Source organism: Schistocerca cancellata, unplaced genomic scaffold, assembly GCF_023864275.1.
Source record: "Schistocerca cancellata isolate TAMUIC-IGC-003103 unplaced genomic scaffold, iqSchCanc2.1 HiC_scaffold_782, whole genome shotgun sequence".
Classification (NCBI taxonomy): domain Eukaryota; kingdom Metazoa; phylum Arthropoda; class Insecta; order Orthoptera; family Acrididae; genus Schistocerca; species Schistocerca cancellata.
The window spans coordinates 1074631-1102515 of NW_026046793.1; the positions used below are offsets into that span (position 1 = coordinate 1074631).

Consider the following 27885-nt stretch of genomic DNA (forward strand, 5'->3'; position numbering starts at 1 on the left):
TGCTTTGTTCTTCACTGTCATACTGCCCGTGTATCTTGAGTGGTTGTGTTTTCGCTATCGAGCAAAATGTCTCAGGTGTATGAAAACATCTTTCGTGACGCTCTGAAAGATTTCAGAGGATGGCTTGATTTCAGGCTATTGTAATTCGTTGGAGGAGGTAATAATAATTTTATGTTAGAATTGGCTGGCAAAAATATGCGCCTTTAGAGACATTAGGAACTCTAGAAAATAACTTTTTTCTGCTGCCAGTTAAGATTTCATTTTAATAAATTTTATATGTCCCTTTCCGCGATCTGATTCCAATTTTTATGTGAGTTTTTTATGTATTATGCAATTTTTTATTTGTTTTCGTTGTGAGGTTCTGCATTGTTACATTACCTTTACTGTAACATATACGCGTGGAATATTGTAATTAATGATCGCTGTTTAGGAATTTAATGGCAACTTTGTTTCAAAATTCGCCGTTTCTGAGTTCGTCATCTATGTCTTATAGTAAGAGAAACTGAACATTGCAGCAGCTCAAGCGCATACGTCGTCTCGAGTAAATGGCATAATTTAGAAGACACACACATGAAAATGGGACTCAGGGTCTGGGAACAGTCATGCAAAAGGAAAATAAAAAGCAGTATATTTGCAGCTAATGTCATTGCCAGAGCGTGGGCTCTGTATTCCACATAAAAGTATCCTGCATTTTCCCAGGAATTTTACATAGTTCTATCTAATTGCAGTATCAGCTCCAGTGCATAATTGCACAAATCCATTACTCCTGTTTTCTTTGTGCTGGCACTGAGCTGAATTTCATTGAGGTACTGAATTCAGAGATTAGCTAGAATACTGTCTATGCAGGGATATGGAGCTCTGTAATTCAAATGACTGTAAGATCCTTAGTTTCTCACCAAAGTTTCAGCAAGGTCAGTGACATCAGCTATGAAACAACTTTTTTCCTCAATAGCACTGTAATGAATGCCACTTTATGCAAATGTTGCAACATGACCATGTTTGGCCTCCGTACTGAATTCTGAGCAAAGGTGTATTGTTGATGGATGCTGAGTGAGAGCTTTTTGTTCAGGATACCATTGCTCAGTAATAACTGTCCGCTTAATTAATACATGTTACAATGTTTCAATTATTACCACTGCTTAGGTGGCTGCTTAAGTATGTGTGGATAATGTTGGAACTCTATTGGGATTGCTGGATTATATTTGTAGACAAAGTCTGTCAGGATCTAAAATTTTCTCTGCACCACACTGAAATTTTGATAACGTAAGCTGTTTTAGTCTTTAGAAATGCTCGTTGGTGAATATGGGTCCTCATAGGGTATAGAACATTGACACTTTGAAGCCCTCAAAGTTAAACTTCTCTCTTACAGGTGTTCTTTCACATCTACACTCTTTTCTTATTGCCCTGCTAGATTTTATTTTAATTTCTTCTATTGATCTGGCTTTTACTGGAGATGATGTTGATGGGAGTGAGTTATTAAGTCATTTATTTATTTTTGTTAGTTTTTCCTCTCACAACATAGTACTTGGGATGAGGCAAAATGTCTTCTGGAGATATTATCTCAGTTCTTCTGCTGGATAGACTTCTCGAGGAGGAGAAATGTTGAGGTCTGCATCTATAACCTTGTCAGGAATACCAATAGTAGAAATAGATGGCAAATTATTTTTAAGTTTGGAGTGTATCAGTCAAATAAGCCTTAAGTGATGTATTATTTCTGTTGGTGATAAGGAGGAATTCTGGCTAACCAGCCCAGATCGTGATTGATTTTGCTCTTTTGTCATTAGATAATTTCCTGTATCATACAATAACTTAAGTAAGACTTCAAGACAAGAAGTCGTAGCTTATGGCTTGTATGATGTGGGAGAGTATGCAAAATTATGCTGTTTTTTTCATATGATGATTATGCAGAATCATAAGTTGTGGTCTTTGAGGGGAGTGTGTTATGTACGTAATGGAAGTTTCATGAATTCTGTGAGCAATTCATCGTATCATGCTCTCTTTCCCAGGTCTTTGTCACAGATTTCAATCCCTTTGCAAATTAATGTGCCAAGATGCTTGCAGATTTTGTGATTAAGCTTAATGGATGTTGTATTGAAGTAATGTAGGCAGAGGTCTTCCACTTTTGTTAAGAGTTTGACAGCCGAAAACTGATATTTTTCAATTGTAGGAGAGAAATCTTTTTGTAATTTTTACAAAAACTTTTTCATGGATGTATTAACCAGTTTCAACTTTCATCAGTTGTACTGGATAGTTTTGATTGGTGATTGTCTTATTCTTAGTATATAAAACCTGGAATTCATAGTATGCATAATTATTATGCTTAATAAAGCTTTTGTTGACATAAGGCTAGGCGTGCTTGAAATGAGGTTAACTGAAGCACTGATCAGTTAACCCCAAAACTAGGTCATTAAACTTCATGTGCACTTGGAAAATATTTTTCATCATCATAATCACAACTGAAAGAACATTTTATGATCACAATTTTAACTGAAGTCAACAGTAACATAATTTGTGGTCAGTGAATAACAATGGAATAAAAGCAAAAGAGCAGACAAATGAACTCCCAATTTTGTTAACTCATCCATGGTTAATAACACTTACTTTAGCTGTCAAAAACATCAGATGTGATGAACGGCTGTGTACATTAAATAACTGAATTTTGTAAAGCCTAAAATTTCCCTCTTCATTCATGTTTCCCAGTTAACCTTCAGTGTAGTTACCCTCAGTTTATGCTACTGGTCACTTTATTCTCAGGTGGAAACACTTCTCAATCAGCTGAAAACTGTGGGGTTTTCATAATGTGTGAGAAGTAGTCGTTATAAAGAGCCATCTTCAGATGTTATGAAAAGTAAGTGAACTGCTGCATTAATTACTTTCTGTGGTTTACCATTTTAGTTCATATATGTATACTTGAAGGAAGAACTTAGTTTGCTGGAATTAGGGATAGTATATATACTTTAAATGGATATTTCTTTCTAAGCTGCACTAACAATTGATGGAATTGACTTTTTGTTATCGTTAATAGTTGTTGTGATATGCGAGGCAGAATTGTATTAATCATTTTCCTCTGTGTTGACTTGTTTGTCATTTATCCATTTTCACAGCCATACATTCAGTAATTTTTACACACTTGCATTTGATAATAGGCTGATTAAAATTATTAGTTGGTTTACAATTCCTGTTGGAGCTGGTTTCCTCCAGAGTGCTGAATGCGTCAGGTCCAAACAATCTCTGTTCGCCATTTCCTGACTGCCACAACAGCTGATCAATCCACTTCCATTTTCTTGTCTGACTTCCTTTCTTGATGTGTTTGAACGCCATGCAATCATTTGCTGCCTACAACCAGATTGGCCTTAAACATTTTAAGACAGTAGGCATAACTACGTATCCTTACAATATCTTTATGGTGCTAGAGCTAGCTTTAGCATCGTAACATAATGTGAAAGGCTGATCTGGTTGAAGGCAGCACATGATCGTTGGGACCAAATAATCTTACATTAGTGTAATGTAGAGTGGTGGCATAGTGCAACAGATAAGAAACATTCCTGATCCATATAAAGTTGTGGATTTGAGTTTTGACAGATTCTTTGATATTTTTTATACCAATATATTATCAAAATTACTTCATTATTTTTATTCAGTTAATAGGTTTGGATGCAGTTTTATTTCTAACACTCTGCTGTGTCATTTTTGACATTGTATTTACTTTTTAATTCCTTATATTTCTTCTTCATATCATTATTTCATTTGAAATCAGCTTGTCACCTATAACATGTAACTGAATAAAAACCAGGACTGCTCATCAGTTGGTAATTTGGCAGTCCATGCAGCTTGTGTGAGGACAGTTTCAGGTGCCATAATTAATTAAAGGAAGAAATTAGTTTGCTTTTAGCACTGAAATACAATTTTTTTCCCCTTGAGTTTGCTTATAGAGAATAGCTTCAGCTAGTTTCCTGCCACATGCTTAGTGTTGGGTGTTTCACCGTCAAGCCAGGCCAGGCAACAGCATTAGGTGTGAGGCTCTGCTGCGACTGCCCGTGGTCAGTGTATTAATTGTTGTGAACAAAGTATGATTAACAGTTCTTCTGTAGAATGCTGACAGCCATTTTCTAGGATATATTGCACATCATGTTGCGGTTAGGTTATCAAATGAGTTTAAATTCTGGGCTATAAAATGTCGTATCTGCCACAGTTATGCCATTGGTCACTCCAAAACCAGTTGCCAGCAGAGCATGTCATATTCATGTTATTTCATAATGGCCACTTCCAACACTACACAGAGTTACATGTATACGTCTCCCATCCTTTTGTAACCCCACCTGTGCTCTGCCTCTACTGAGCTAAACCTACTTTTTTTAACACGAAAATTAAATTGAACAGCACTTGCTGAGTGACCTGCTCTGTTTGTTGCCTATAATACAGCAGCAGCCGGTGTGCTAACACTTCAGCAACAAGTGACAGATGCCAACTAACAAATAATTTTAATGAATCTATACTGCTGTGTTCATGTTGAAATAGTTTCTATGGTTTTCGATAATTGTGGTGTTGATATGTAAAACAGTAGTCAGCTCATTGAACCTATTGACAGGCATGTTTAGCTTTGTCTTCCTAGTTACATTTATTTTTTGTAATTCCACATTTATAGTAATTACATTTTTCTACATAAGTGTTCTTCACATCTCCTTTGTTTACAAAGAATATTAATTCCACATTTATTGGAACCACAATAAAGCACTTAAGTTGCCCAAAATCAGTATGGTATCCTCATTGCACATGGCAGTCAGTTCCATTTCTTTGCTAGATACAATAGGTGTGACATCCTGTAAAATTTTGCTCCAGTACTATGTAAAGTAGACAATCTGCTTCCATCAGTTTAGAACTTTGACAATACCTATCAAATGAATGAAATGTTTTCTCACATTGTATTTAGTTAATTAGCAATAACATATGTGAATTATTTAACAATAACAATGTTTGTGTTTTTGTCTGTGAGAAATATATTAACTGTTCCAGGTAAAACAAAGCATTTCTTCAAGCAAATGCAGGAACATGTCCCTATCCCCTTTTTTGGTTGTGCATTTGCAGTGGAGAGTGTGTGGTCAAGGCACTGTGTTTTGGGGCCGAAATACTATAAAAGTAAAGAGTCTAGTGTACCTGAGCACTTGGTAATATCATGCTGTGTTAAGATAGACTTACTTTCCATAAAACAAGTTCGTTACAGGGAAAGTTTATTAAATAAATTTTATAGTAGTTCTTTACCCTCTTTAGGAAGACCATGTGACTCCTCGTAAGAGATTGAGGATAATGGATACTGGAAAATCCAACTGCCCAACAACTTTAAATATGAAGTGTATAAGGGTGTATCCTGATTACAGTATGCACTCAGCAACTGAACACAGGGATACCAAGGCAAAAGTAAGTATCCAGTTTGGGTTCTGCTTGGAGAAAATTTTACATGATCAGTTGACAGTATACTTTAAAATCTATTGTTTTTAATGCTCTTAATTAAATAATTGATACATTTTTGTCTTACAGGTTCTTGCAAGTCTACAGAAAGATTTGGCATTGCCATGCCCGCCGAAGGGCTACCTACGTTATTATTTGACTGCTTCTCCAGCAAGTGCGCACACACACATGCTACTGAAAGTGTTGAAGCAAGTGGGTACATACATCCTTCACTTGTAAAGGAAATCAAAAACTTAGTAACTCAGTGGAATGACATCTCTCAAAGTCATTAAGTTGGCTCTAGATAGATTTGTTGAAATCAATTTCATTGGGACACACATACCAGGTCAAATGAATACTACCTTTTACCCCACAGAGAAAACTATTTACAGTCACATTTATCGGACCCTTTATAGTACGAATAAAGTATTGTTTGACGAGACTAGACTGCAGAATCAGGTTGATGAGTGGCACAAAGACTCGAGCAATCACATGATTTATTATAGGCATTGTATGGAAGCCAATGGAGAAGTGAAACCATTACTTTTTTGCTATCAGAGCAGTTGGCAAAGAGATCTTTTGAAGAAGTATGGGGGTAGTTGTTTGTTAGATGCAACATACAAAACATCATATGATATTCCTTTATTTTTTATAGCTGTGAAGAGTAATGTGGGCTATTTGGTTGTCGGTTTTTTTCATTCAGATTGAAAATGCAAGATCCATTCATGAAGCACTAGACATTTTCAAGGACTGGAACAAGGATTGGAATCCCCTCTATTGGGTTACCGATTTCTCGGAGTCGGAGATAAATGCAATTGAGCAAGCATTCCCTCAGACAAAAGTTTACTTGTGCCTTTTCCATCCAAAACAGGCATGGGGAAGATGGTTGAAAAAAAGGATAATCTACGTGTACCAAATGACATGAAGAGATTTCTGGACATGTGGCAAGAAATTTCAGAATCATCAACAGAGAGAGAATTTAGAGATCACGTAGAAGAGTTGCGAACGCACGAGGTTTCTCGGAGAAACGAGCGTGCGTGGCCATACTTTCAACAGCAGTGGCTAACGGTATGTGAAAGATGGGTGAAAGCGTATGAGGACAAGGGCAGATTTGCAACCATTGACACTACAAATGGAGTTGAAGCCATGAACAAGGTTGTAAAACATTTTTTCCTTAAACACAATTCAGACAGGACTTTAACTGGGGTTACTAAGGTTATAATAAACCAGTTTCTTCCAAGCCTAATTAGAAAGTACTGTCTGCAGAATTCTGCCATCAAAGCTTATAACAAAGATGTTCCACTGTTTTTGCATAAAAAACAAACAAGTTTGTGAAACATGTCATGCAGCGATATGAATCAGCGAAAGTTGAGTTAACTGCAAAATCAGTGAGTGGGAGATTGGATGGTTCATTTTGTGTGGAGAGTGCAAAGTCCAAAAAGTGTAGTTATGTTGTAAACTTTGATATACCAGATTGCACATGTGTAGATTTTCGGAGATATAAATACCCATGCAAGCACTTCTGTGCAATCTTTATTTTTTACCCAGAGTGGGGTTTTGATAAAATGCCAGAAAGTTATGAGACTAGTCCATTAATCTGTCTTGATGAAATGTATGGTGTGGGCTTTAGAAGTGGCTCTTTAGTAATTTCATGCGAAGGTAGTAGTACTGATGAAGCAGCTGAGGAGGCTGTCAAGGCAGCAAATACAGATGGTCTTGTTCAAACCCAGAATATTTCTTCGCAGCAGTTTGAAGCGAGGGAGCTGTGTAAACAGATTTATAATCTCACATACAACTGCAGCAACAGCGAAACATTACAAAAAGTACTTGAATCACTGAGCAACTGTGTGCAAGATTTGCAATTAGCAAATCCTGAAGTTGGTGGTCTCCCATTAGTAGTGCCATCAACTTCCAAACAATAGTGAAGAACGATGCCAAAAGCCTTAAGAGATCTGTCTTAAACACATTATAACTTTCCATTTGAAGGGTAAGAAATGATGGTTTATTTGGATTTTAGATAGCTCTTTGTCTATGTAAAATACGAATAAGCTCCGTCATTTCTGATCCTCGAGATGGAATGCTATGAGGTCTTTATGTTGGTCTCTGCTTTTAAACTTTGTTGCACATTTGAATTTCGAAGTAGCAATAGATAAAATATTATAAAAAGGATAGTTGCTACATTTGTGTGTGTGTGTGTTTGTGAGTGAGTGTGCGCGCGCGCGCGCTTTTGAAAAGGCCCTTGTTGCCCGAAAGATAAGTCCGACAGTCTTTTTGTTGTGCCTTTCTGTGACTCGGCATCTTCACTATTTGGTGAGCAGCAACAACTATCCTTTTCATAATATTGTTACATTCCATCCTGGATTTTTCGTTGTTCACCAGAGAAAAGATTTTTCTGAGGAATTAAACTAGATGATAGTGTAGAACTTGCAAACTTTTTAAAATATGAAGTAAAAGATTTTAACTTTAAATTAGTTTAATTCAAATATGGGACAATGTTGAGAATTGAAAAGGTGGAAAAAATAAATAAGATATATCTTAGTGGCATTGAGATGTCGTATGACTGATGGAGAAAAGATTTTGCATTTCTTTTTCCAAGTAAGAATGCACTTGCTCTCACTTGCTTCAATACATGTCTAGTGATTCACGTGAAACAGAGAAAAAGATAAAGACTGCCCTGTTAATGAACATGTGAGATTGCCCAGTATCACTCTGACAGAAGAGTGTGCTGTTTCCTTGATATGGTATCTGGTCATCAATGTCATTGGGACCAAATGAAGTAAGGATTGACTTTTTTTATTTGCTTTGGAAGCTTAATGTGTATCAGTTACCTACATATTGCATATCTACCACCTTGGTTCTAATGTTCTTAATAACTTTGCAGAGTTACTGCAGAGACCACACAGAAGCAATTACTGTTACTGGAATACCAGTAATGTTTATTAAATTCAGTTATAAAGTAGTTCTGGGCATTGCAGCTGGTGAGTAATGTCATTGGGCACCAAAAGAAGTGAGTACTAAATTTTGGAATTGTGCCTTGAAAACATGTGTATCAGTTGTCTTCATGTTGCATAACTCAATTAATTGTTGTTAATTTATTTGTTAGGTTCAGTTACGATGGATTTGTGGCCTTCAGTCCGTGGGAAAATTCACACCAGATTGAATCAAGACTGTTATATTCCAAGGATATCGAAGATTGATAGTATTCCTGAAGGAAAACAATCCATGTAGTATTTCACGTGTGTATCAAACTGCCATTTGTTGTGGCACATAAATGTTTGCAACTTGATTGTAATTTTTGACAGGTTTCTCAACAATCCAAGAATTTCTTGTAATGAGAAGTAGACATTGTTGCTTGGGTAAAGGAAATACAAATCACGGTCAATACAACTACCTTATTAACTTTCCACAGATAAATATTTTTCACTACTGCTACTTAAAAATTCAAATGTGTGACAGTTTGCTTACAGAACTTGGCATAAAGATCTCCCTTATTTGTATTTTTTAGATAGCTCTTATTGTTTGATCCTTCAAATGGAATGCTATGACCTCCATGTGATCTATTCCTTAGTAGTTAATTATCCATTAAGGCACAAATATATGAACATTACAATGAGAGGGGTCTTTATGCCAGGCCCTGTAAAAGTAATGGCATCTTACTTAATATTATTGTTGGGAATTTGATGGCACAGCTGTGGGGAGACCACAAATTTCAGGGTTTGCTAACTGCAAATCTGGCACACAGTTGCTGAGTGATTCAAGTACTTTTCATAATGTTTCACTATTGATACAGTTGTATGTGAGATTATAAACTTGTTTGAACAACACCTTCACTTCAAATTGCTGCAAAGAAATGGTTAAGGTATCAGTGTGATGCTCTATGTGTTTCCTCAACTTTGTCCTCATTGCTACTATCTTCATGTGAAATTACTGCAGACACACTTCTGAAACCAAACCTGTACATCTCGTGGAGACAGATTAATGGGCTATTCCTGCAGCCTTCTGGTATTTTATCAAAACCCCACTCTGGATAGAAAATAAAGATCGCACAGAAATGCTTGCATGGGTATTTATATATCTTAAAATCTTCACATGTGCAGTTTGGTAGAGTAAAGCTTACAACATAATTACAGTCTTTGAACATTGTACTCTCCATACAAAACATTGTCCAACTTCACATTCACTAATCTTGCAGTTAACTCAACTTTCCCTGGTTCATATCACTGCATGACATGTTTCACAAACTTGCTTTTTTAAAAAAAAATGAAAAAACAGTGGAACATGTCTGTTATGATTTGATGGCAGAATTCTGCAGACAGTACTTTCTAATTAGGCTTGGAAGAAATTTATTTCTTATATCCCTAGTAGCCCCATTGAAGGTCCCATCTGTGTTCCATTTTAGGAAAAAAAAAATGTTTACAATCTTGTTCATGGCTTCAACTCCACTTGTAATGTCAATGGTATCAAAATTGCCCTTGTCCTCATAAGCTTCCACTCACTTTTCATGTACCAGTAGCCGCTGCTGTTAAACGTACGGTGATGCATATTCGTTTCTCTGAGAAGCCTCACTATCTCTTTTGTATGATCTGTAAATTCTCTGTTGGTGATTCTAAAATTTCTTGCCACATGCCCAGAAATCTCTTCATGTCATTTGGTATATATTCAGCCATCTTCCTCAAACCTGTTTCAGACTGAAAAGGCACAAGTACACTTTTGTCTGAGGAAATGCTAGATCAGTTGCATTTATCTCAGACTATAAGAAATCAGTAACCCAGTAGATGGGATTCCAATCCTTGAAAATGGCTAGTGCTTCATGAATGGATCTCGCATTTTCAACTTGAATGAAAAAGAAAACCAAATAACCTGCATTACTCTTTACAGCTATAAAAAAATAAAGGCATATCATGTGTTGTTGTTTTGTATGTTGCATATAACAACTATCCCTGTACTTCTTCAAAAGATCTCTTTGCTAACAGCTCTGATAGAAAAAAGTTATGGTTTCATTCCTCCATTGGCACCTATACCATGTTTGTAATAAATCATGTGATTGCTTTATTCCTTGTGCCACTCGTCAGCATGATTCTGCAATCTAGTCTCATCAAACAATGCTTTATTTGTACATTACAAGGTCCAATATGTGTGAATATAATTTCTTTCAGTGGGGTAAAATGTAGTATTCATTAGACCTGATATGTGTGTCCCAGTGAAATTATCAATAAATGTATCTAGAGCCAAATTATTGGCTGTATGATGTCATTCCATCGTGCACCTGAATTTGTATTTCCTTTACAAGCTATTGTTAGCATGTGTGTGTGCTGATTTGCTGGAGAAGCATAGAGATAGTCTTTCAGCTATCTTTGAGACATTTAAAGGAGGTGCTTTAGAAATGAGTGTCCTGATTGATATGAAAAACAGTTTTCACATTTTCTGTACAAACTGTAAACAGTTCCTCAGTTGGTGATTGTGGAAGAGATTGCCATAGCCACAGTATTGATCCACTGTCAGGTGGTAAACCTAGGATTTCCTTCCAGTATGAGCCAAGTGAAGTAAAACTGTGGTTGGAGAAATGTTTTATATTCTTAAACTGAGTATTTGCAACCCATTATGTTGGATTGCAGTTCATGTGTCAACACTTAAAAATGTTTAGTTCTTCACTGATGACACGTGATACAATTTCAATTTTTAAGGCTATTCTGTGTCAAGTTAAATTTTGAATTATCCATTTAAGCTTATTTTTTTGCTGTGTGGCAGATGGATTTATGTTCATGTAATATTTTTAATGTTGATTGTGGTAAGGTGTAATCATATGTAAATGCCCAATAAAATAGATTGATATTTATATTTTTTGTTTCTGTATAATAATTCTGTAGCTTGGTGACCTGAGTTGTGTGTGTGTGTGTGTGTGTGTGTGTGTGTGTGTGTGTGTGTAAGATATTATCATTTCATGGGAAATGTGGCAATAACAGATCAGAAATTGTGTGCAGAATATACCTAATTATCAACACCTGTAAGCGGCTAAAGGTCTGGGATTTCATTATAATTTCATTCTTAGAGAGCTGCAAGATCACAGAGCTGTACAGATACCAGCTTCATATAAATTAGTAAGGTTTTTACTGACTATTATTCACCAAAGCCGACAAAACAGGCTGCGTTTAGTAGTAGTAGTAGTAGTAGTAGTAGTAGTACTACATAATGGTGATACTTCAGTACAACTTTGAACCCTTTAAGTGGTTTAGTATATTCTTCAAGGTATGTTTCACATGCATCTAAGAAACTTTTGCCTTGAATGTCATGTGATTTTGCACTCTGCTGCCAAGTTTTCCTTTTAGATTTATTAAATTTCTTAAAGAGGCTTCTGTTACAAACACTAGCAATCCACATAGGTAACATGTGTGACTGATATTCCTTATGTATCAGTTTCACTCTGTTGTTGCTGGTAACTGTTATGATGGAAGAGTTGATTTGTGCCACATTAAGGAAGGTTAAGAAAAAAGTCATTTACAAACTCGTGAAAAGGAGGCAGGGTTCCCCAAAAGTATAAAGGTTGCCATAAGCAGTCACTTTTGTTGGATTAAGTTATTTCCATATCCTTTCTGGATATTTAAGCCAGCTGCATCCTATTGTAGAGATAGACTAACCAAAAACCTTAGTGTTATATGAACAGAGCAGAAAAAACTTTATTAAATGCACAAAGGACTGGTAACTACTTACATGTATGGACCACTTTCCAAAAAATACACTGTGTCAAGGCATTCAGATTGTACATATTCTTCCTGAATATTTTTATTGTAGCAGGAAGAATGGGGATTGTTTAACTTACCTTTAACCTAAGGTACATTAGATTGTGTATAAAATTCATCAAAAGAGTAAAGTTGGAATACGGGCTCTTACTTCAACTGTTTACTATAACGAGAGAAATTAGAGTACAATATTATAAGAGACAGATGAAGACTAGGTGGGAGATAGACTAAGAGAATAATTTCACATGGTGATGAAAGACCTGCACCCAAACAAGGCACCTGGAGTAGACATTCCCTCACATTTGTGGAGATCCTTCAGACAGCCAAGTCGAACTATTCCATGTGGTATGCAAGATAAGAGACAAGTGAAAAACATTCAAGATTCAGAAGGAAGTAATAATTCCTATTCCAAGAAAACCAGGCACTGAAAGTTGGAAATATTACAGAACTATCAGTGTGGCAAGTCATGGTTGTAGTTTGACACAAATTAAGTAAGGAATAGTGGACGAACTGGTAGGTGCCAACTGACCTCAGGAAACATTACTTTGGTATCTGGGAAAAAGTAGCAACACATGAGGCAGTATTGGTCCTACGAAAAATCTTACAAGAGGATATAGAGAAAGCTTTTGACACTGTTGGCTGGACTATACACTAGGAAATTCTGAAGGTAGCAAGGATAAAATACAAAGACTAAAATTTGCACGCTGATGTAACAGTAATGTGTAAAGACATGAAAAGTGTGCAGTTCTTGGGAAGGGAGTGAGACCGGGAGTGAAGTATTGTAGAAGGTGAAACCACGACTTGCAGGCGTATGTTTAAAGGGGTGTTGTTCCTGTTGCAGAGGAATTAATTTAGTGTACAATCCTTACTGTGATCTGTATTACCAATGTTTTGAGGGGAATGGAAATATTAAAGTAATGGTATACAAATTCAACAAAGGTTTTTAACTAATCAGTATCATCTTCAAGCTCTGATTCAACATGCATTTAAAATGCTTGGCTGTATATCATGGCACTGTCTGTAGCTCTTGCCAGTTCATTACACACAATTCGAAGATTCAACAGTGGAACGAAAGACCTGACATAAAAGTAGCGTTCATTGAGTGATTGGATATGACAATTGTTCTATCCTGACAATATTTTACATATAAATTATAGCCATACGAGTTGCTTATCAATTGAATTGGGTGTACACAGGTATGATTAACATAATAAACCCATAATAAATATCACTGGTATCTTTAAGTTCTCATCTTAGCAACTGAAACGGCTACACATCTATGCTGATAACTGAAGCCATGTTTAACATCCTCAGATGTATTTTACTACATTAGATTCAGTTCTCATTCTATAGACCCAAAAATGAGATGGGTTTCTTGGATATGGAATATGTCAAAGAACAACATAAAAAACAAAGACCATCTGAATATAACGCTTCCCTGATCACATGTCAGGATACTTTAAAGGTATGTGAATACATAACAGATAAACTGGGACTGCCAACGTTTACAGAATTAATACACTCAGAATGAAACCGTTATGCACTTTTAACAAATTTATCACACACACAACACCTAATCTTAACTGTTGTAAAACCAAATCTAAGACATTTTTACTTAAGCTGGTCTAACAGTCCCTGTTAAGATATTCATTTATAGAAGAGCCGCCTGCCTAAAAATCTTTCAAACTCTGTTTAAACTGTGCTGTTTCTGAAACAAACTTTTTAATGGTAGCTGGCAATTTATTGAAAATGTGTGTTCCCGTAAACTGGACTCCTCTTTGGACCAAGGTAAGCAATTTTAGGTCTTATTGTTGCTAGTATTTTACTATGTGCTGAGCTATTGTCTGGAAATAAACATGTTATTTGGAACCAATTTCTTTAAGGGATAAATATACTGAAGCATTGGTTAGAATATCCACTTCCTTGCTCAGATTTGTACATGATTATATGGAATTTACAACACAATTGAGTCTTATTACATACTTCTGCAGTCTAAAAACTTTTGCTCGGTTTGACGAGGTACTTCAAAATACGAAAGCAAATGAAGTAAGCAAGTTTTTTTTTTTCTATCTCCTACATCTGACATCATTCCCATTGCAAATACAAACTTGTTTAGGTGCTTCAGCAATTTTGTGGCACACACCCTTCCTAACTGAATTTATTACTGAGTTGTAACCCGAGAAATTTAACACTGTCAACTGCTTCTATCTGCATGTCTTCGTACATTATACACATCCTGGAAACAAATTTCTTACAGGTTCTTATCTGCATATAGTGGGTCTTTCCAAAGTTTAATGACAGTAAATTACTTCTAAACCATTTATTGTCAGTGAAAATTTGATTAGTAGCAATTTCTAAATCTGTACTTGACTTGCTATTTGTTGCAATGTTTGTGTCATGTGCCAACAAAACAAACTTAGCATCTGGCAATTTAACAGATGAGGTCATTACTGTAGACAGGAATAAACAACAGATTCAGGATGGAATCTTGAGGTGCACCACATGTAATTACTTCCCAATCAGACGAAGACTATTTGCTTACTCTGCATGTATTTGCAGTGACACCCTTGTTTCCTTTTAGTTAGGTCAGACTCTAACCATTTTGCAGCACTGCCAGTGACATCACAATATTCTAATTCTCTTGAGAGAAAGCTGTGATTCATAGTGAAGGGCTTTTGACAGGTCACAGAGAATGCCAGTAGCCTCTAACTTGTTTTCTTATGAATTATTCCCACAGTATGTGCAAATACCCTTCTCTATATCAGTAAGCATAAGGAACCCAAACTGTGACTTGGATGATATACTGTTTGCAGTCGGATGCTTAAGAAGATGCTTAGACACAACCTTTTCAAATATTTTTGAAGACGCCAGCAAAAGTGAAAATGATCAATAATTTGATAGTATCTCTTTAATGCTCTTCTTGTACAGAGGCTTAACTTAGGCATATTTTAGACAGTCTGGAAATGTTCCACTGATAAGAGATTGATTACACAAATAATTTGAGGTACAACTCAACTCACATGAATACACTTTGAAAAACTTCACTAGAATACTTTAAGGATTTTATGATGGATGCTGCTACTTAGGGAGAAGTGAGTGTCATTTCCAGTTTACTGGTTATTTGTAGGGAGTGGTCTCAGATGTTCAATTGCACTGTTAACTGAACCTGATAACTTGAAGCTGTCAGTAACAGATACAAAGTACTGTACCTATTTAAGAAGTTTGCAACACTACATGCATTTGTTACCAATGTCTCATTTACTTTAATTTGAAGTGTTACTGGAATTTTCAAAATTCAGAACCTGTATGTATCACAGCATCAACAACAAGTTTAAATAACACATGGCTTTATCTCAATAGGAAGTCAGACTGCTACTTAATTTACAGATGGCAGCAGAAATGATTTTCTTTCACTGTTACCTGTAAGGCAAACAGTAGCCTGTCTTCCTAATCACAGTTAATGTAACATAGCTGTTACTGTAGTCTCTTTAAATTTGGTCATCTTATCAGACTGTAGTGTATAAAATTATCTTATTATTCACAGAATACCAGATGCATTAGCATTAGTAAAACAAGAGTTTTCTGGAGACGATTTCTTAATCAAAACTGTGTAGCACAATAAATACCTTACATCTCTCGGTATTTGGACATCTGAATCAAATCTACAGTTACTCTGCATTATGTGGTGCAAAATGTAGATGTATGCTCTCACAGTAAGAATGGTTACAAGAATGCTTTATGGAAAGCTTCATAGCGTTCTGTTTGTAAATTTTTAGTAAAATTTTCCAAAACTGAAGTCACAGCCATATGAGAAGAAAGTCCACATGACCTGGATTCATATACAAAATGAAATATTTCATTCAGCTATGAAGTGTGCATAGTTAAATTGCCAGGAAAGTGGAAATAATGTGAAAGGTTTAAGACAACACTCTTTGTAACACAGCCTGTCATTTATTCTTTCTTGCTGAGTGAGCTATGCACCCCATAGCAAATTGCCTTGTTTCTTATGCAGTGAAGTTATTTACCCATTCTTCTTAAATCATATATAGTTTGTGTGACACTGCATGGCACAACACACAAGTATTCTTACTAATTTAACTGTGGTATAATGAACACAGGAAGTAGTTTTTTAAAGAATTTTGTTGCCCTTGGAGGTTTCTTTCATGATCCTTTAATGCCGCTTTTGCATGATCAAAATTCATTTGTATGATCATAGAAACTATTATTAATATAAAAGATTAGCTGTCCTATGTATAGCCAAACAACTACCCCTTAAATGTATAACAAAGCCTGCTTCTTCTGAAAAGTTGTTTTCACAATTAACTGAGAAGACGGCAAAAGGCATTAACTTCCTGTGAGGCAAAATTTAGAAAACATATCTATTTTTTTAACACAGGTAACAGCTCTTGGTAAACCAATATTTCATTATGACTGCACTGGAATCTTACGTATCCCAGGAAGTGACAATTTATAGCCTTATCACGACACTATTCTTGACAGTTTGTTTTTTCCCCCAGTATGAGCTGCGTACTCGATAACAAAAGCTATTTCTCGTAAGCAATGGCAATGTTTAGTTTCTCTCAACGGTTATACATGATGGTTTATGGAATGTGTAACGGAAATACTGCATTTATTATTTAGGTGTATAACATTTTATGCTACCTATTTGGCCCTCGACAGAATAAGCAGATCAATCACAGCATGGTCAAGAAACAGGTAAAATCCGATAAGCTGAGAATCCGTACGATTTATTTACTTCTACGTAATTTATAAATACATTTCCATTTCTCCGCTACTGTGTACGTGCGATAACAGCCACATTTCTTTCACATTACGGTCACATATCAGCGGATCACACTCGTTTCAGGACGATTCAGCAGACACGCACCGACCTTTTAACATACACTCCAGTGTGGTCCGAAAACTTTCACCTAACTCGACTCGACCACGGATCTCGATACTCGACAAGTGTGCAGCGCGTTGCGTATACGTAATTTTGACGTCACTTCCGACTGTTTTTGGACCACAATGATGTGTCTGTTAGGCTTCCCTGTAAATCCACGAGGCATTATACGTAGCTATTTCAACTGGCACCGATATCTCATTGGTTGGCGGTAAGAGCCAATGAGACGTAGCTGCTTGTAGGTAGATCTTTGAACGCTTCGTATGATTTTCGCGGGACCTCTGTCACCATATGAATGCTGATTGTGTCTGTTAGGCTTCCCATTTCGAATGACTGATCGGAAGTAATATGTTTTCAGTCCGCGCGAATTTGGATATTACAGCTGCTTCGTAAGTTTGAAAGATAATTGCATAGCGTTGGTTTGTGATTGTGTATTTTGTTGGGTTGTACGTGTTTTGTAAGAGAGGCTCGTGATACGTAATTGCAGTCAAGAGGGAATGAGCTAACGCCTTTTAAGTGTATTGTTGGGTAAATAGCTCCGGTTTTTAGTTTGGGAACAAGTGAAGGATTAGGGGTTTTTGGATATGTATGCCTATTAACGCGTTCGAACCAAAAACTTCGTATTGGACCGCAGTATGAATATACGGATATTTGCTAGAATGTAAATATAACTGCGGAAAGCGCCCTATATTAAAGACTGGGTCACGACACATTCTTTGCAGTCTCATGTGTAAATTAAACCAGTTTTATTAGGATTCCTTGAAAACTTTAGAATTTGTGCATACGGTGTATATTTGAATGCAAATAAACGATACTAAACGAGAACCTGCGGTGTTCACGTGTGGAATGACAGATACTCAAATGAAACATGGTGACAAAAATTTTAAAACCCCACAGAAAGTAAAATGCTTTTAGTAACTCCACTGCATTATTTGAGTATTATAATTATGCACAACACTGGTAGATTATTCTAAATTCGTTTTATACTGGTAATGTTTTGGTGATCATATTTGATCTAAAATTTTACATATTCAAGGACGTGGGGGACAATGATATTAATCACATTACAGCTTCAGCCCTTCGTTTCTGATTTCAGTGATCATCAGCTTGAAAACGTTCCATCCGATTTGTTTCAACTGTCAATAAAATTCACTTATTTTATCAAAAATTTTAATTTTGCGTGGAAAAATTGTTTTGTGTGTGTAGACTGTAGCGACTTGTTAGGTGTCACTTAATACCTTGGATTCTATTTGCTCCAGTCGGAAATCTCAGCAAAATATGCGAACTGTCTGTTGAAATGCACCACAGCTAAACGTCAGTTCACTTGCCGTTTTTGTACAGTGCTATGTACACAATTAACGTGCAATTCTAGCCAGTTTAATTTTGCATTTCTGCCAAACTTACGAGCAAAACACGATGTAGAACGAAAACGAGTTGCTAAGTCGAAATGAGTTTATTAAATGCCGAAATTCAGATATCCTTGATATGCAAACTGCCCAATAACATCTCCCGGTGGCATATACACACAAATAACAACTCAAAATTCCACAGAAGACGCTTCACAAATAATACGTAAACCACTTATAGTACAATAAAAAGAGTCTTTTATTTAGTTGCATTAGACGAATCACATCCCAAGAACCTTAAAATGACTTACTGGTGCCATAAACATACCTTAGGATCATACAGTAAGTTAAACCCTGTGTGTGAAATTCCTTGGCATTTAGCTAGATAGCAAAATTAGTCAAAACAGATTAAATAACAAAGCTCAGATCACTGTTTTTGTACCTACCTAATTTCTGACTGTTCACTTGAAGACAGAGTGCTGGCTTATTTACATAGTTTCAGCCACTTTTACCCTAAACAGTTATCCTTTAACGCAGTGCAGCTACAAAAACGAATTAAGTATTCGTTCAGTTATTTACTACATTGTGTAGATCCCATCAAGAACCAACTTTGTGGATGCTGGAGTGAGACATTGTGTACATTAACAGAAGATAAGCAAATAATAGAAAAATATCTATGACATATTAACAATAAATTAGTGCAAACAGTGAAAATCCAGGTTGAAATGTAACAATATTGTGAAAAGGATAGTTCTTAATCACTATACACCAGAGGTTCCAAGTCACAGATAGGCACAACAAAAAGAAAACAAGCTTTTGGCCAACAAAGCCTTTGTCAAAAAAAGACACATGAACACAACCACAGTCCCTCACAGCTGAAGCCAGTAGTCTGACTTCAGCTGTCAGAGACAAAGTCCTTGTTGGCCAGAAGCTCATTTTGGGACAGTCTTTTTGTTGTGCTTATCTGTAACTCAACATCTCCGCTATATGGTGAGTTGTAACTAACCTTTTCACAATACTGTTACAATAAATTAGTGCCATTAACACTTAACTACTGAATGGAAAACTGTGCCCAGTAGCTGAGAAAAGCACCGATCACGCAGGGTAGCAGAATGATCCACCAAACTACTGTTCAGTAGCCTTGACACCCTTTTGTTGTAGAATCTTGGAACATATTGTGAGCTCAAATGTAATGAGAGATCTCAAACAGAATGACACACTCCATGCCAACCAGCATGAACTCCAAAAACATCATACTTGTGAAACCCAGCTCACACTTTCCTTACATGACGTCCTGAAAGCCATAGATCGAGGCAGTCAGGGAGATGCAGTATTTTTTTATTTACAGAAAGTATTTCACTGAATACAACACCTGTGCGTATTATCAGAACTATGATTTTGTGGAATATTGAGAGAAATTTGTGAATGGGTAGTGGATTTCTTTACCTTGGATGGAGAGTCCTTGATGCAGAAGTAATTTCAGATGAGCTCCAGGGAAATGTGTGGGGATCTTTGCTGTTGATCTTGTGTATTAATGATCTTGCAGACAATATTAATAGCAACCTCAGAGTCTTTTCAGATGATGCTGTTACCTATAATGAAGTACTGTCTGAAAATAATTAAATACAAATATTCAGTCATATCTTGATAAGGTTTCAAAGTGATGCAAAGATTAGCAACTTGCTTGAAGTCTTCAGAAAAGTAAAATTGTCCACTTTCACAAAATGAAAGAACCATGGTATCAAACGGTCTCAGTTGGAATCTGTCAACTTGACATTTACTTGGCTGCAGGCCAACTCTTTGTAGGAATGTGTAATGGATCACTTTGGTTCAGCTGTAGGCAAAGCTGGTGGCAGACTGTGGTTCGCTGATGGAATATTAGGGAGATGTGGCCAGTCTACAAGAGCGATTCCTTAAAAATCACTCATCTGACCTATGCGAGACTATTGCTCAAGTTAGTGTGATGCATGCAAAATAGGACTAATGGGGGACATTGAACATATTCAGAAGAGGACAGCATGAATGGTCAGAGGTTTGTTCGACTTCTCAGTGTGTCACAGAGATACCGAAGAAACTGAACTGGCAGACACTTGAAGATATATGTAGATTGTCCCTAGAAAACTTACTACAAAATTTCAAGAACCAGCTCTAAATGATGGGTCTAGGAATATACAGCATCTCCTGTAGGGATTGTGAGGGTAAGATTAGAGTAATTACAGTCTGCACAGACACATTTCAACAGAATTTTTTTCTGCATCTCTATATGTAAGTGGAATGGGAAGGAGCCCTAATAAAATGATGGGTGCAGTGGGACATTCCCTACCATGCTGTTCAGTGGTTTGCAGAGTATGCTTGTAAGTAGCAGCTAAATCAAACCAAGTAAGGAATAAAGCTGCTACTTTGAAAAACTTTTTATCAAACAGCTTTTATACACAACATAATATTTCAACAATGGAAAATCTAGGATGGAAAAATTAGAGTATCATGAAAAGGATGGATTGCTGGTGTTGAGTTGTAGACAGACAAACAATTAGACTGGTTTCTTTTTTAAGAGAAAATGGTTTCCTACATGTGTAAATATTCACCCATGGTTGCAGTTGTCATGAAGCCTCACAACACACTGCTACTTGCCATATAGCTAACATACCTTTTATATCTTTGAGTCTAGATATTCAGTTAATTTGTAGAAAGAATGACTAATGAGAGAGTTTTTAAGTTTTCTTCTGAACTGGTTGTGATTACCCATTTTTTGCTTTGTCTGATGGGAAGTAGAATACTTTTGCACCAGGTAGAATACATTTGCATGGGGGGGAGGAGGAGAAAAAACAGTTCAGCTTCAATTTATTTTTGTCAGCAACATTGTAAATATATTAAGAAGTAAATGCAAGAATTTAGGTTTTTAAAAAGGCATCTGCAAGATGAGCAGTTTTCTACTTAACATGCCATTCTTACTGGTCACTTCTTCTGGTCATTTCTTTAGGTACACACTCCAGAAGATAATTCCAGAAGGCAATGAGGAGTGAAAACATGTGAAACAAACCACCACAATGAGAGATGCTCCTAGCAAAACATGCAGAACTGACCATTTAGATTTGTTTATCAATATGTTGTCTCCAGTTTAACTTGTTTTCCAACAGGACTCCAAGGCATTTCACACAGGGAATTGAATGAAGGAAAAAAGTTCTAAATTTTATAAACTCCCTCTTGATTGTCAAGTCTTAAGGAGTCCAGTTAGAAGCCCAAAGCCACTGAACTTGAAGTGCCTTAGCAAATGATGTTTTGAAACTGACAGATCTAGGCTAGTTATCTGTTTGGCCCCAACAATACGGGAATATTAAGATGATAGTTGTTCTTACGTGTAAGGGGAATAGATAGGCACCAGGTATTTATTGAATCACGCTGATATGGAGGCTCTTTGTTGATAGATTCCTCTTTCATTGAAGAGGCATTCATCCATGGTAAGGTATACTGTGTAGATGTAGTCATTACCAAATCAGTTGGCATAAAATAATGCATTGTCCATCTTATGGCTGGCTGTTCCAGAATGAACAACATAAAAGGAAACCATTTTGGAGGTTGACGATCACATGATCATCTTCCCTTCCCACTTCTCAAAGGATATCTACTATTCTATGTTGATTACATTATAGCTATGTCTAGTTGGCTCATTGTCATATTCTCAGGCAAGGGGACCCATCGTATTGCCATTGTGAAGCCCCTTGTTGGTGCCCCACATTATGCTAGTGCCCCCAACTTCACTGCCCTGTGATGAACACTGGTGCTTCACAATTCTGGTCTCGGTAGGTGATGTCCAAGCTGTGGACATGGTTTTTAAACTTTAGAGAGAGTTTTTGTATTCATTTAAAGCGTGTCACCATGGTCTCATCTTATTTTTCCCCATTCTGTGATGCGAGCATTCTGCCACTATTCTGCAATGAATAAAGAGCTGTTATCAGATGAGGAAGTAGACATTCAGCTACAAACTAGGTGCATGAGAGGAGGAGGGGAGGTGGAGCAGTTGTGACTCTGGCTGCTTCAGATCGCCTACCTCTCCTATTTCATTGCAGTTCCTTACTTTTTGATGTTTATTTTCCTCCTCCTGTTTTTCACCTGGCTCCCTGTCTCAGGTGACGCCACAAAGATAAAGAGTAAATTGGCAGTCTCTACTTTCCTTCTTCCAGAAAGTTTTTGGCGTAGATTATTAAAGAAATTAATGGGAGGTGATGACCTCAATGTTTAGTCCCTTTCAAACTCCTCAAAAATTCGACAATACTATGGGAAGGATAGATTGCTACTCACCATATAAAAGAGATGTCGAATGGCAGACGTGCGACAAAAAGACTGCTGCACATGTGAACTTGCAGCCAAAAGGCCTTCATTTAATCTAGCTAACATACGTGCAACTAACACACAAGTGACCACTGTCTCTGGCCACTGAGTTTAGTCTTAGTCATAGCTTTGCCCTCGTGCCAAGAGTTGTCATGTGCTCAGTTATTGGCTGTGCAAACCGTGTGCTTGAATACATTGTCAGGTGCTTATCTACGTGGGTTCAAAAGTTGTGCTTCCTATAGTTCAATTCGCATGAGTAATTTGTTCCACTCACGGGATTCTGTTACCCAGTTGTTACAAAGTCATCATTGGTGTTTGTAGTACCTGTAATGACCGTGTGGAGTAGCGGCGTTGTCATGCCTGCTGCAAATACTAAAACCTTCAAGAGGGATTCTGATTCAACAACATTGCAACCAGAGATGGGTAATAGGTGTGTGGATACAATGTGAAAACAGCATGGACAATGTGTTGGAAGCATTCTTCCCAATTACTGAAAACACGTATGCCATGTGAAATAGAAAATTAAAATGATATTTTGTGTCAGGTCAGTTCTGTAGTGCTAAAAATAAATGGTGACGAGAGAAACACAATGTGCATAAAGTGTAAATGTGTCTACCCAGATTATAGTGGAACAAAAAGGACTACAAGATGGTGACCAATTTCTATGTCTCAACAACCGGAAATACGGAAGCGTCCGATCCCACCTGTCTGCTTTGACCGATGACGTCACAAATCTGGCGGAAACGACCATAAACGACAATTCCAATATGGTGCATATAAAGTCGTTACATACACATTATGAAGATGAAAATACATCGAAACACATACACACACATGTTCCACAACAAGCCTAATGACACTAATGGTACAAATGCGGGAAACTGGGGGTTTTTGGGTGGGGTCAAACTAAATATAAACAAATTTAGACACTCACTCCCATACAAAACGACGAAAAAAATCGACGTCACAAAACTCCCCAAATACCACTAAACACAATACCATCTGGAATCGGATACTTCCCTCGACCTATATAGCTCAAAAGCAGCTCCCAAACCCATAAGTTAGGATCGAACACTTCTCTTTACCTTGTTGTTGTTGTGGTCTTCAGTCCTGAGACTGGTTTGATGCAGCTCTCCTTGCTACCCTATCCTGTGCAAGCTTCTTCATCTCCCAGTACTTACTGCAACCCACATCCTTGTTAATCTGCTTAGTGTATTCATCTCTTGGTCTCCCTCTATGATTTTTACCCTCCACGCTGCCCTCCAATGCTAAATTGGTGATCCCTTGATGCCTCAGAACATGTCCTACTAACCGGTCTCTTCTTTTTGTCAAGTTGTGCCACATACACCTCTTCTCCCCAATTCTATTCAATACCTCCTCATTAGTTATGTGATCTACCCATCTAATCTTCAGCATTCTTCTGTAGCACCACATTTCGAAAGCTTCTATTCTCTTCTTGTCCAAACTATTCATCGTCCATGTTTCACTTCCATACAAGGCTACATTCCATACAAATACTTTCAGAAGCGTCTTCCTGACACTTAAATCTATACTCGATGTTAACAAATTTCTCTTCTTCAGAAACGCTTTCCTTGCCGTTGCCAGCCTACATTTTATATCTTCTCTACTTCGACCATCATCAGTTATTTTGCTCCCCAAATAGGAAAACTCCTTTACTACTTTAATTGTCTCATTTCCTAATCTAATTCCCTCAGCATCACCCGACTTAATTAGACTACATTCCATTATTCTCGTTTCGCTTTTGTTGATGTTCATCTTATACCCTCCTTACAAGACACTGTGCATTCCGTTCAACTGCTCTTCCAAATCCTTTGCTGTCTCTGATAGAATTACAATGTCATCGGCGAACCTCAAAGTTTTTATTTCTTCTCCATGGATTTTAATACCTACTCCAAATTTTTCTTTTGTTTCCTTTACTGCTTGCTCAATATACCGATTGAACAACATCTGGGAGAGGCTACAACCCTGTCTCACTCCCTTCCCAACCACTGCTTCCCTTTCATGCCCCTCAACTCTTATAACTGCCATCTGGTTTCTGCACAAATTGTAAAAGCCTTTTGCTCCCTGTATTTTACCCCAGCCACCTTTAGAATTTGAAAGAGAGTATTCCAGTCAACATTGTCAAAAGCTTTCTCTAAGTCTACAAATGCTTGAAATGTAGGTTTACCTTTCCTTAATCTTTCTTCTAAGATAAGTCGTAAGGTCAGTATTGCCTCACGTTTCCAATATTTCTGCGGAATCCAAACTGATCTTCCCCAAGGTCGACTTCTACCAGTTTTTCCATTCGTCTGTAAAGAATTCGCGTTAGTATTTTGCAGCTGTGACTTACTAAACTGTTAGTTCGGTAATTTTCACATCTGTCAACACCTGCTTTCTTCGGGATTGGAGTTATTATATTCTTCTTGAAGTCTGAGGGTATTTCACCTGTCTCATACATCTTGCTCACCAGATGGTAGAGTTTTGTCAGGACTGCCTCTCCCAAGGCCATCAGTAGTTCTAATGGAATGTTGTCTACTCCCGAGGCCTTGTTTTGACTCAGGTCTTTCAGTGCTCTGTCAGACTCTTCACGCAGTATTGTATCTCCCATTTCATCTTCATCTACATCCTCTTCCATAACACTGTCCCCAAGTACATCGCCCTTGTATAGACCCTCTATATACTCCTTCCACCTTTCTGCTTTCCCTTCTTTGCTTAGAACTGGATTTCCATCTGAGCTCTTGATATTCATACAAGTGGCTCTCTTTTCTCCAAAGGTCTCTTTAATTTTCCTGTAGGCAGTATCTATCTTACCCCTAGTGAGATAAGCCTGTACATCCTCACATTTGTCCACTAGCCGTCCGTGCTTAGCCATTTTGAGACGTCTGTATTCCTTTTTGCCTGCTTCATTTACTGCATTTTTATGTTTTCTCCTTTCATCAATTAAGTTCAATATTTCTTCTGTTACCCAAGGAGTTCTACTAGCCCTCGTCTTTTTACCTACTTGATCTTCTGCTGCCTTCACTACTTCATCCCTCAGAGCTACCCATTCTTCTTCTACTGTATTTCTTTCCCCCATTCCTGTCAATTGTTCCCTTATGCTCTCCCTGAAACTCTGGACAACCTCTGGTTCTTTCAGTTTATCCAGGTCCCATCTCCTTAAATTCCCACCTTTTTGCAGTTTCTTCAATTTTAATCTCCAGTTCATTACCAATAGATTGCGTTCAGAGTCCACATCTGCCCCTGGAAATGTCTTACAATTTAAAACCTGGGTCCTAAATCGCTGTCTTACCATTATATAATCTATCTGATACCTTCTAGTATCTCCAGGATTCTTCCATGTATGCAACCTTCTTTCATGGTTCTTGAACCAAGTGTTAGCTATAATTAAGTTATGCTCTGTGCAAAACTCTACCAGGCGGCTTCCTCTTTCATTTCTTATCCCCAATCCGTATTCACCTACTATGTTTCCTTCTCTCCCTTTTCCTACTCTCGAATTCCAGTCACCCATGACTATTAAATTTTCGTCTCCCTTCACTACCTGAATAATTTCTTTTATTTCATCATACATTTCTTCAATTTCTTCATCATCTGCAGAGCTAGTTGGCTTATAAACTTGTACTACTGTAGTATGCATGGGCTTCGTATCTATCTTGGCCACAATAATGTGTTCACTGTGCTGTTTGTAGTAGCTTACCCGCACTCCTATTTTTTTTATTCATTATTAAACCTACTCCTGCACTACCCCTATTTGATTTTGTGTTTACAACCCTGTGTTCACCTGACCAAAAGTCTTGTTCCTCCTGCCACCGAACTTCACTAAATCCCACTATATCTAACTTTAACCTATCCATTTCCCTTTTTAAATTTTCTAATCTACCTGCCCGGTTAAGGGATCTGACATTCCATGCTCCGATCTGTAGAACACCAGTTTTCTTTTTCCTGATAACGACGTCCTCCTGAGTAGTCCCCGCCCGGAGATCTGAATGGGGGACTATTTTACCTGTGGAATATTTTACCCAAGAGGACGCCATCATCATTTATCCATACAGTAAAGCTGCATGCCCTCGGGAAAAATTACGACCGTAGTTTCCCCTTGCTTTCAGCCGTTCGCAGCCCCAGCACAGCAAGGCCGTTTTGGTTCATGTTGCAAGGCCAGGTCAGTCAATCATCCAGACTGTTGCCTCTGCAACTACTGAAAAGGCTGCTGCCCCTCTTCAGGAACCACACGTTTGTCTGGCCTCTCAACAGATACCCCTCCATTGTGATTGCACCTACGGTACGGCCATCTGTGTCGCTGAGGCACGGAAGCCTCCCCACCAAAGGCAAGGTCCATGGTCCCTCTCACACACACACACACACACACACACACACACACACACACACACACACACACACACACACACGAAAAAATACTCAACCAAAAGAAAAACCCGACCCACCCACACCTCAACCCCCTCCAACCAACCCAACCTCCCCCCTCAACCCAAAATAAAAATCTCACAAACAAAAACCAAATGCAACATAAAAAAATCTCAATCACACACTACAACTCAACAAAAACTTCAGCAAAATAGATCCTCCACAACTAAAACATGAACACACACACTCTTCCCCCCCCCCCCCCCCGCCCTCACAAACACTCTAACACAAAATAAACCACCCACCCCACCCTGAGCTGCAGCCAGCCAGTCACCCACCCACCCACCCACCCACCTACCTACCCAGACCACCCTAACCAACTACTTTCGGCCTATACATTTTACTCGCAGCCCTTAAGAAAACCCGAACAACACAATAGCCATCAGGGATACTCGTCTGCCAACAGTACTCATCTAAATGAGACTGAAGGTTAGAACAGCGCCTCTTCCCCCTCCCAAGAACTGACTTAACCACCCCCCACATCCCCTCTATTGTATTGGTAGAAGCCCCCATCTCATAATTCTTGAACTCTAAGCTATGATTCACTACTAAATGATGAAATCCCCTCTCACCCAACCCCCTATATGAAGAAAAAGCATCAGAAACTACTGTGGACCCTGGCTCTATATATTCCTCAATTAACCCTACTAATTCAGCCTTAGACCTCCCTTCCACAACCCTAAAAACACATTCGGAACACCCACCC

At 37.7% G+C, this 27885-nt stretch overlaps 3 protein-coding genes and 2 long non-coding RNA genes across 20 annotated transcripts in view; 4 read left to right on the forward strand and 1 right to left on the reverse strand.

Moving 5' to 3' along the window:
* LOC126143123 (disks large homolog 5-like) overlaps positions 1-27885 on the reverse strand; it is a 1046479-nt gene that overhangs the window by 841707 nt on the left and 176887 nt on the right. The window lies entirely within an intron of this gene.
* The window catches only part of LOC126143121 (disks large homolog 5-like), an 886848-nt gene that overhangs the window by 334104 nt on the left and 524859 nt on the right, over positions 1-27885 (forward strand). The gene's annotated exons all lie outside the window — the stretch shown is intronic.
* Positions 1-27885, forward strand: part of LOC126143160 (uncharacterized) — a 237725-nt gene that overhangs the window by 59413 nt on the left and 150427 nt on the right. The window lies entirely within an intron of this gene.
* LOC126143148 (uncharacterized) lies at positions 2-5986 on the forward strand. 2 transcript variants are annotated; one of them, XM_049915359.1, is made up of 4 exons: positions 2-157; positions 5014-5165; positions 5269-5415; positions 5536-5986. In XM_049915359.1, exons 2-4 carry the CDS (start codon positions 5040-5042, stop codon positions 5683-5685), a joined length of 423 nt encoding a protein of 140 aa, XP_049771316.1. In that variant the 5' UTR covers positions 2-157; positions 5014-5039; the 3' UTR covers positions 5686-5986. The 2 variants fall into 2 exon arrangements, with proteins under 2 accessions (XP_049771316.1, XP_049771315.1); XM_049915358.1 differs by lacking the exon at positions 2-157 and adding an exon at positions 2839-2848.
* On the forward strand, positions 6028-9230 carry LOC126143154 (uncharacterized). Its single transcript, XR_007529655.1, has 3 exons — positions 6028-8221; positions 8327-8452; positions 8549-9230. It is a non-coding gene; the product is annotated as an uncharacterized LOC126143154 (long non-coding RNA).

Bases quoted from the DNA above. Each gene is read 5' to 3' on its own strand.
- LOC126143148 (XM_049915358.1), top strand. The intron at 5,166-5,268 runs GTAATATCATGC...TACCCTCTTTAG, and splicing joins CTAGTGTACCTGAGCACTTG to GAAGACCATGTGACTCCTCG. The intron at 5,416-5,535 runs GTAAGTATCCAG...TTTGTCTTACAG, and splicing joins ACAGGGATACCAAGGCAAAA to GTTCTTGCAAGTCTACAGAA.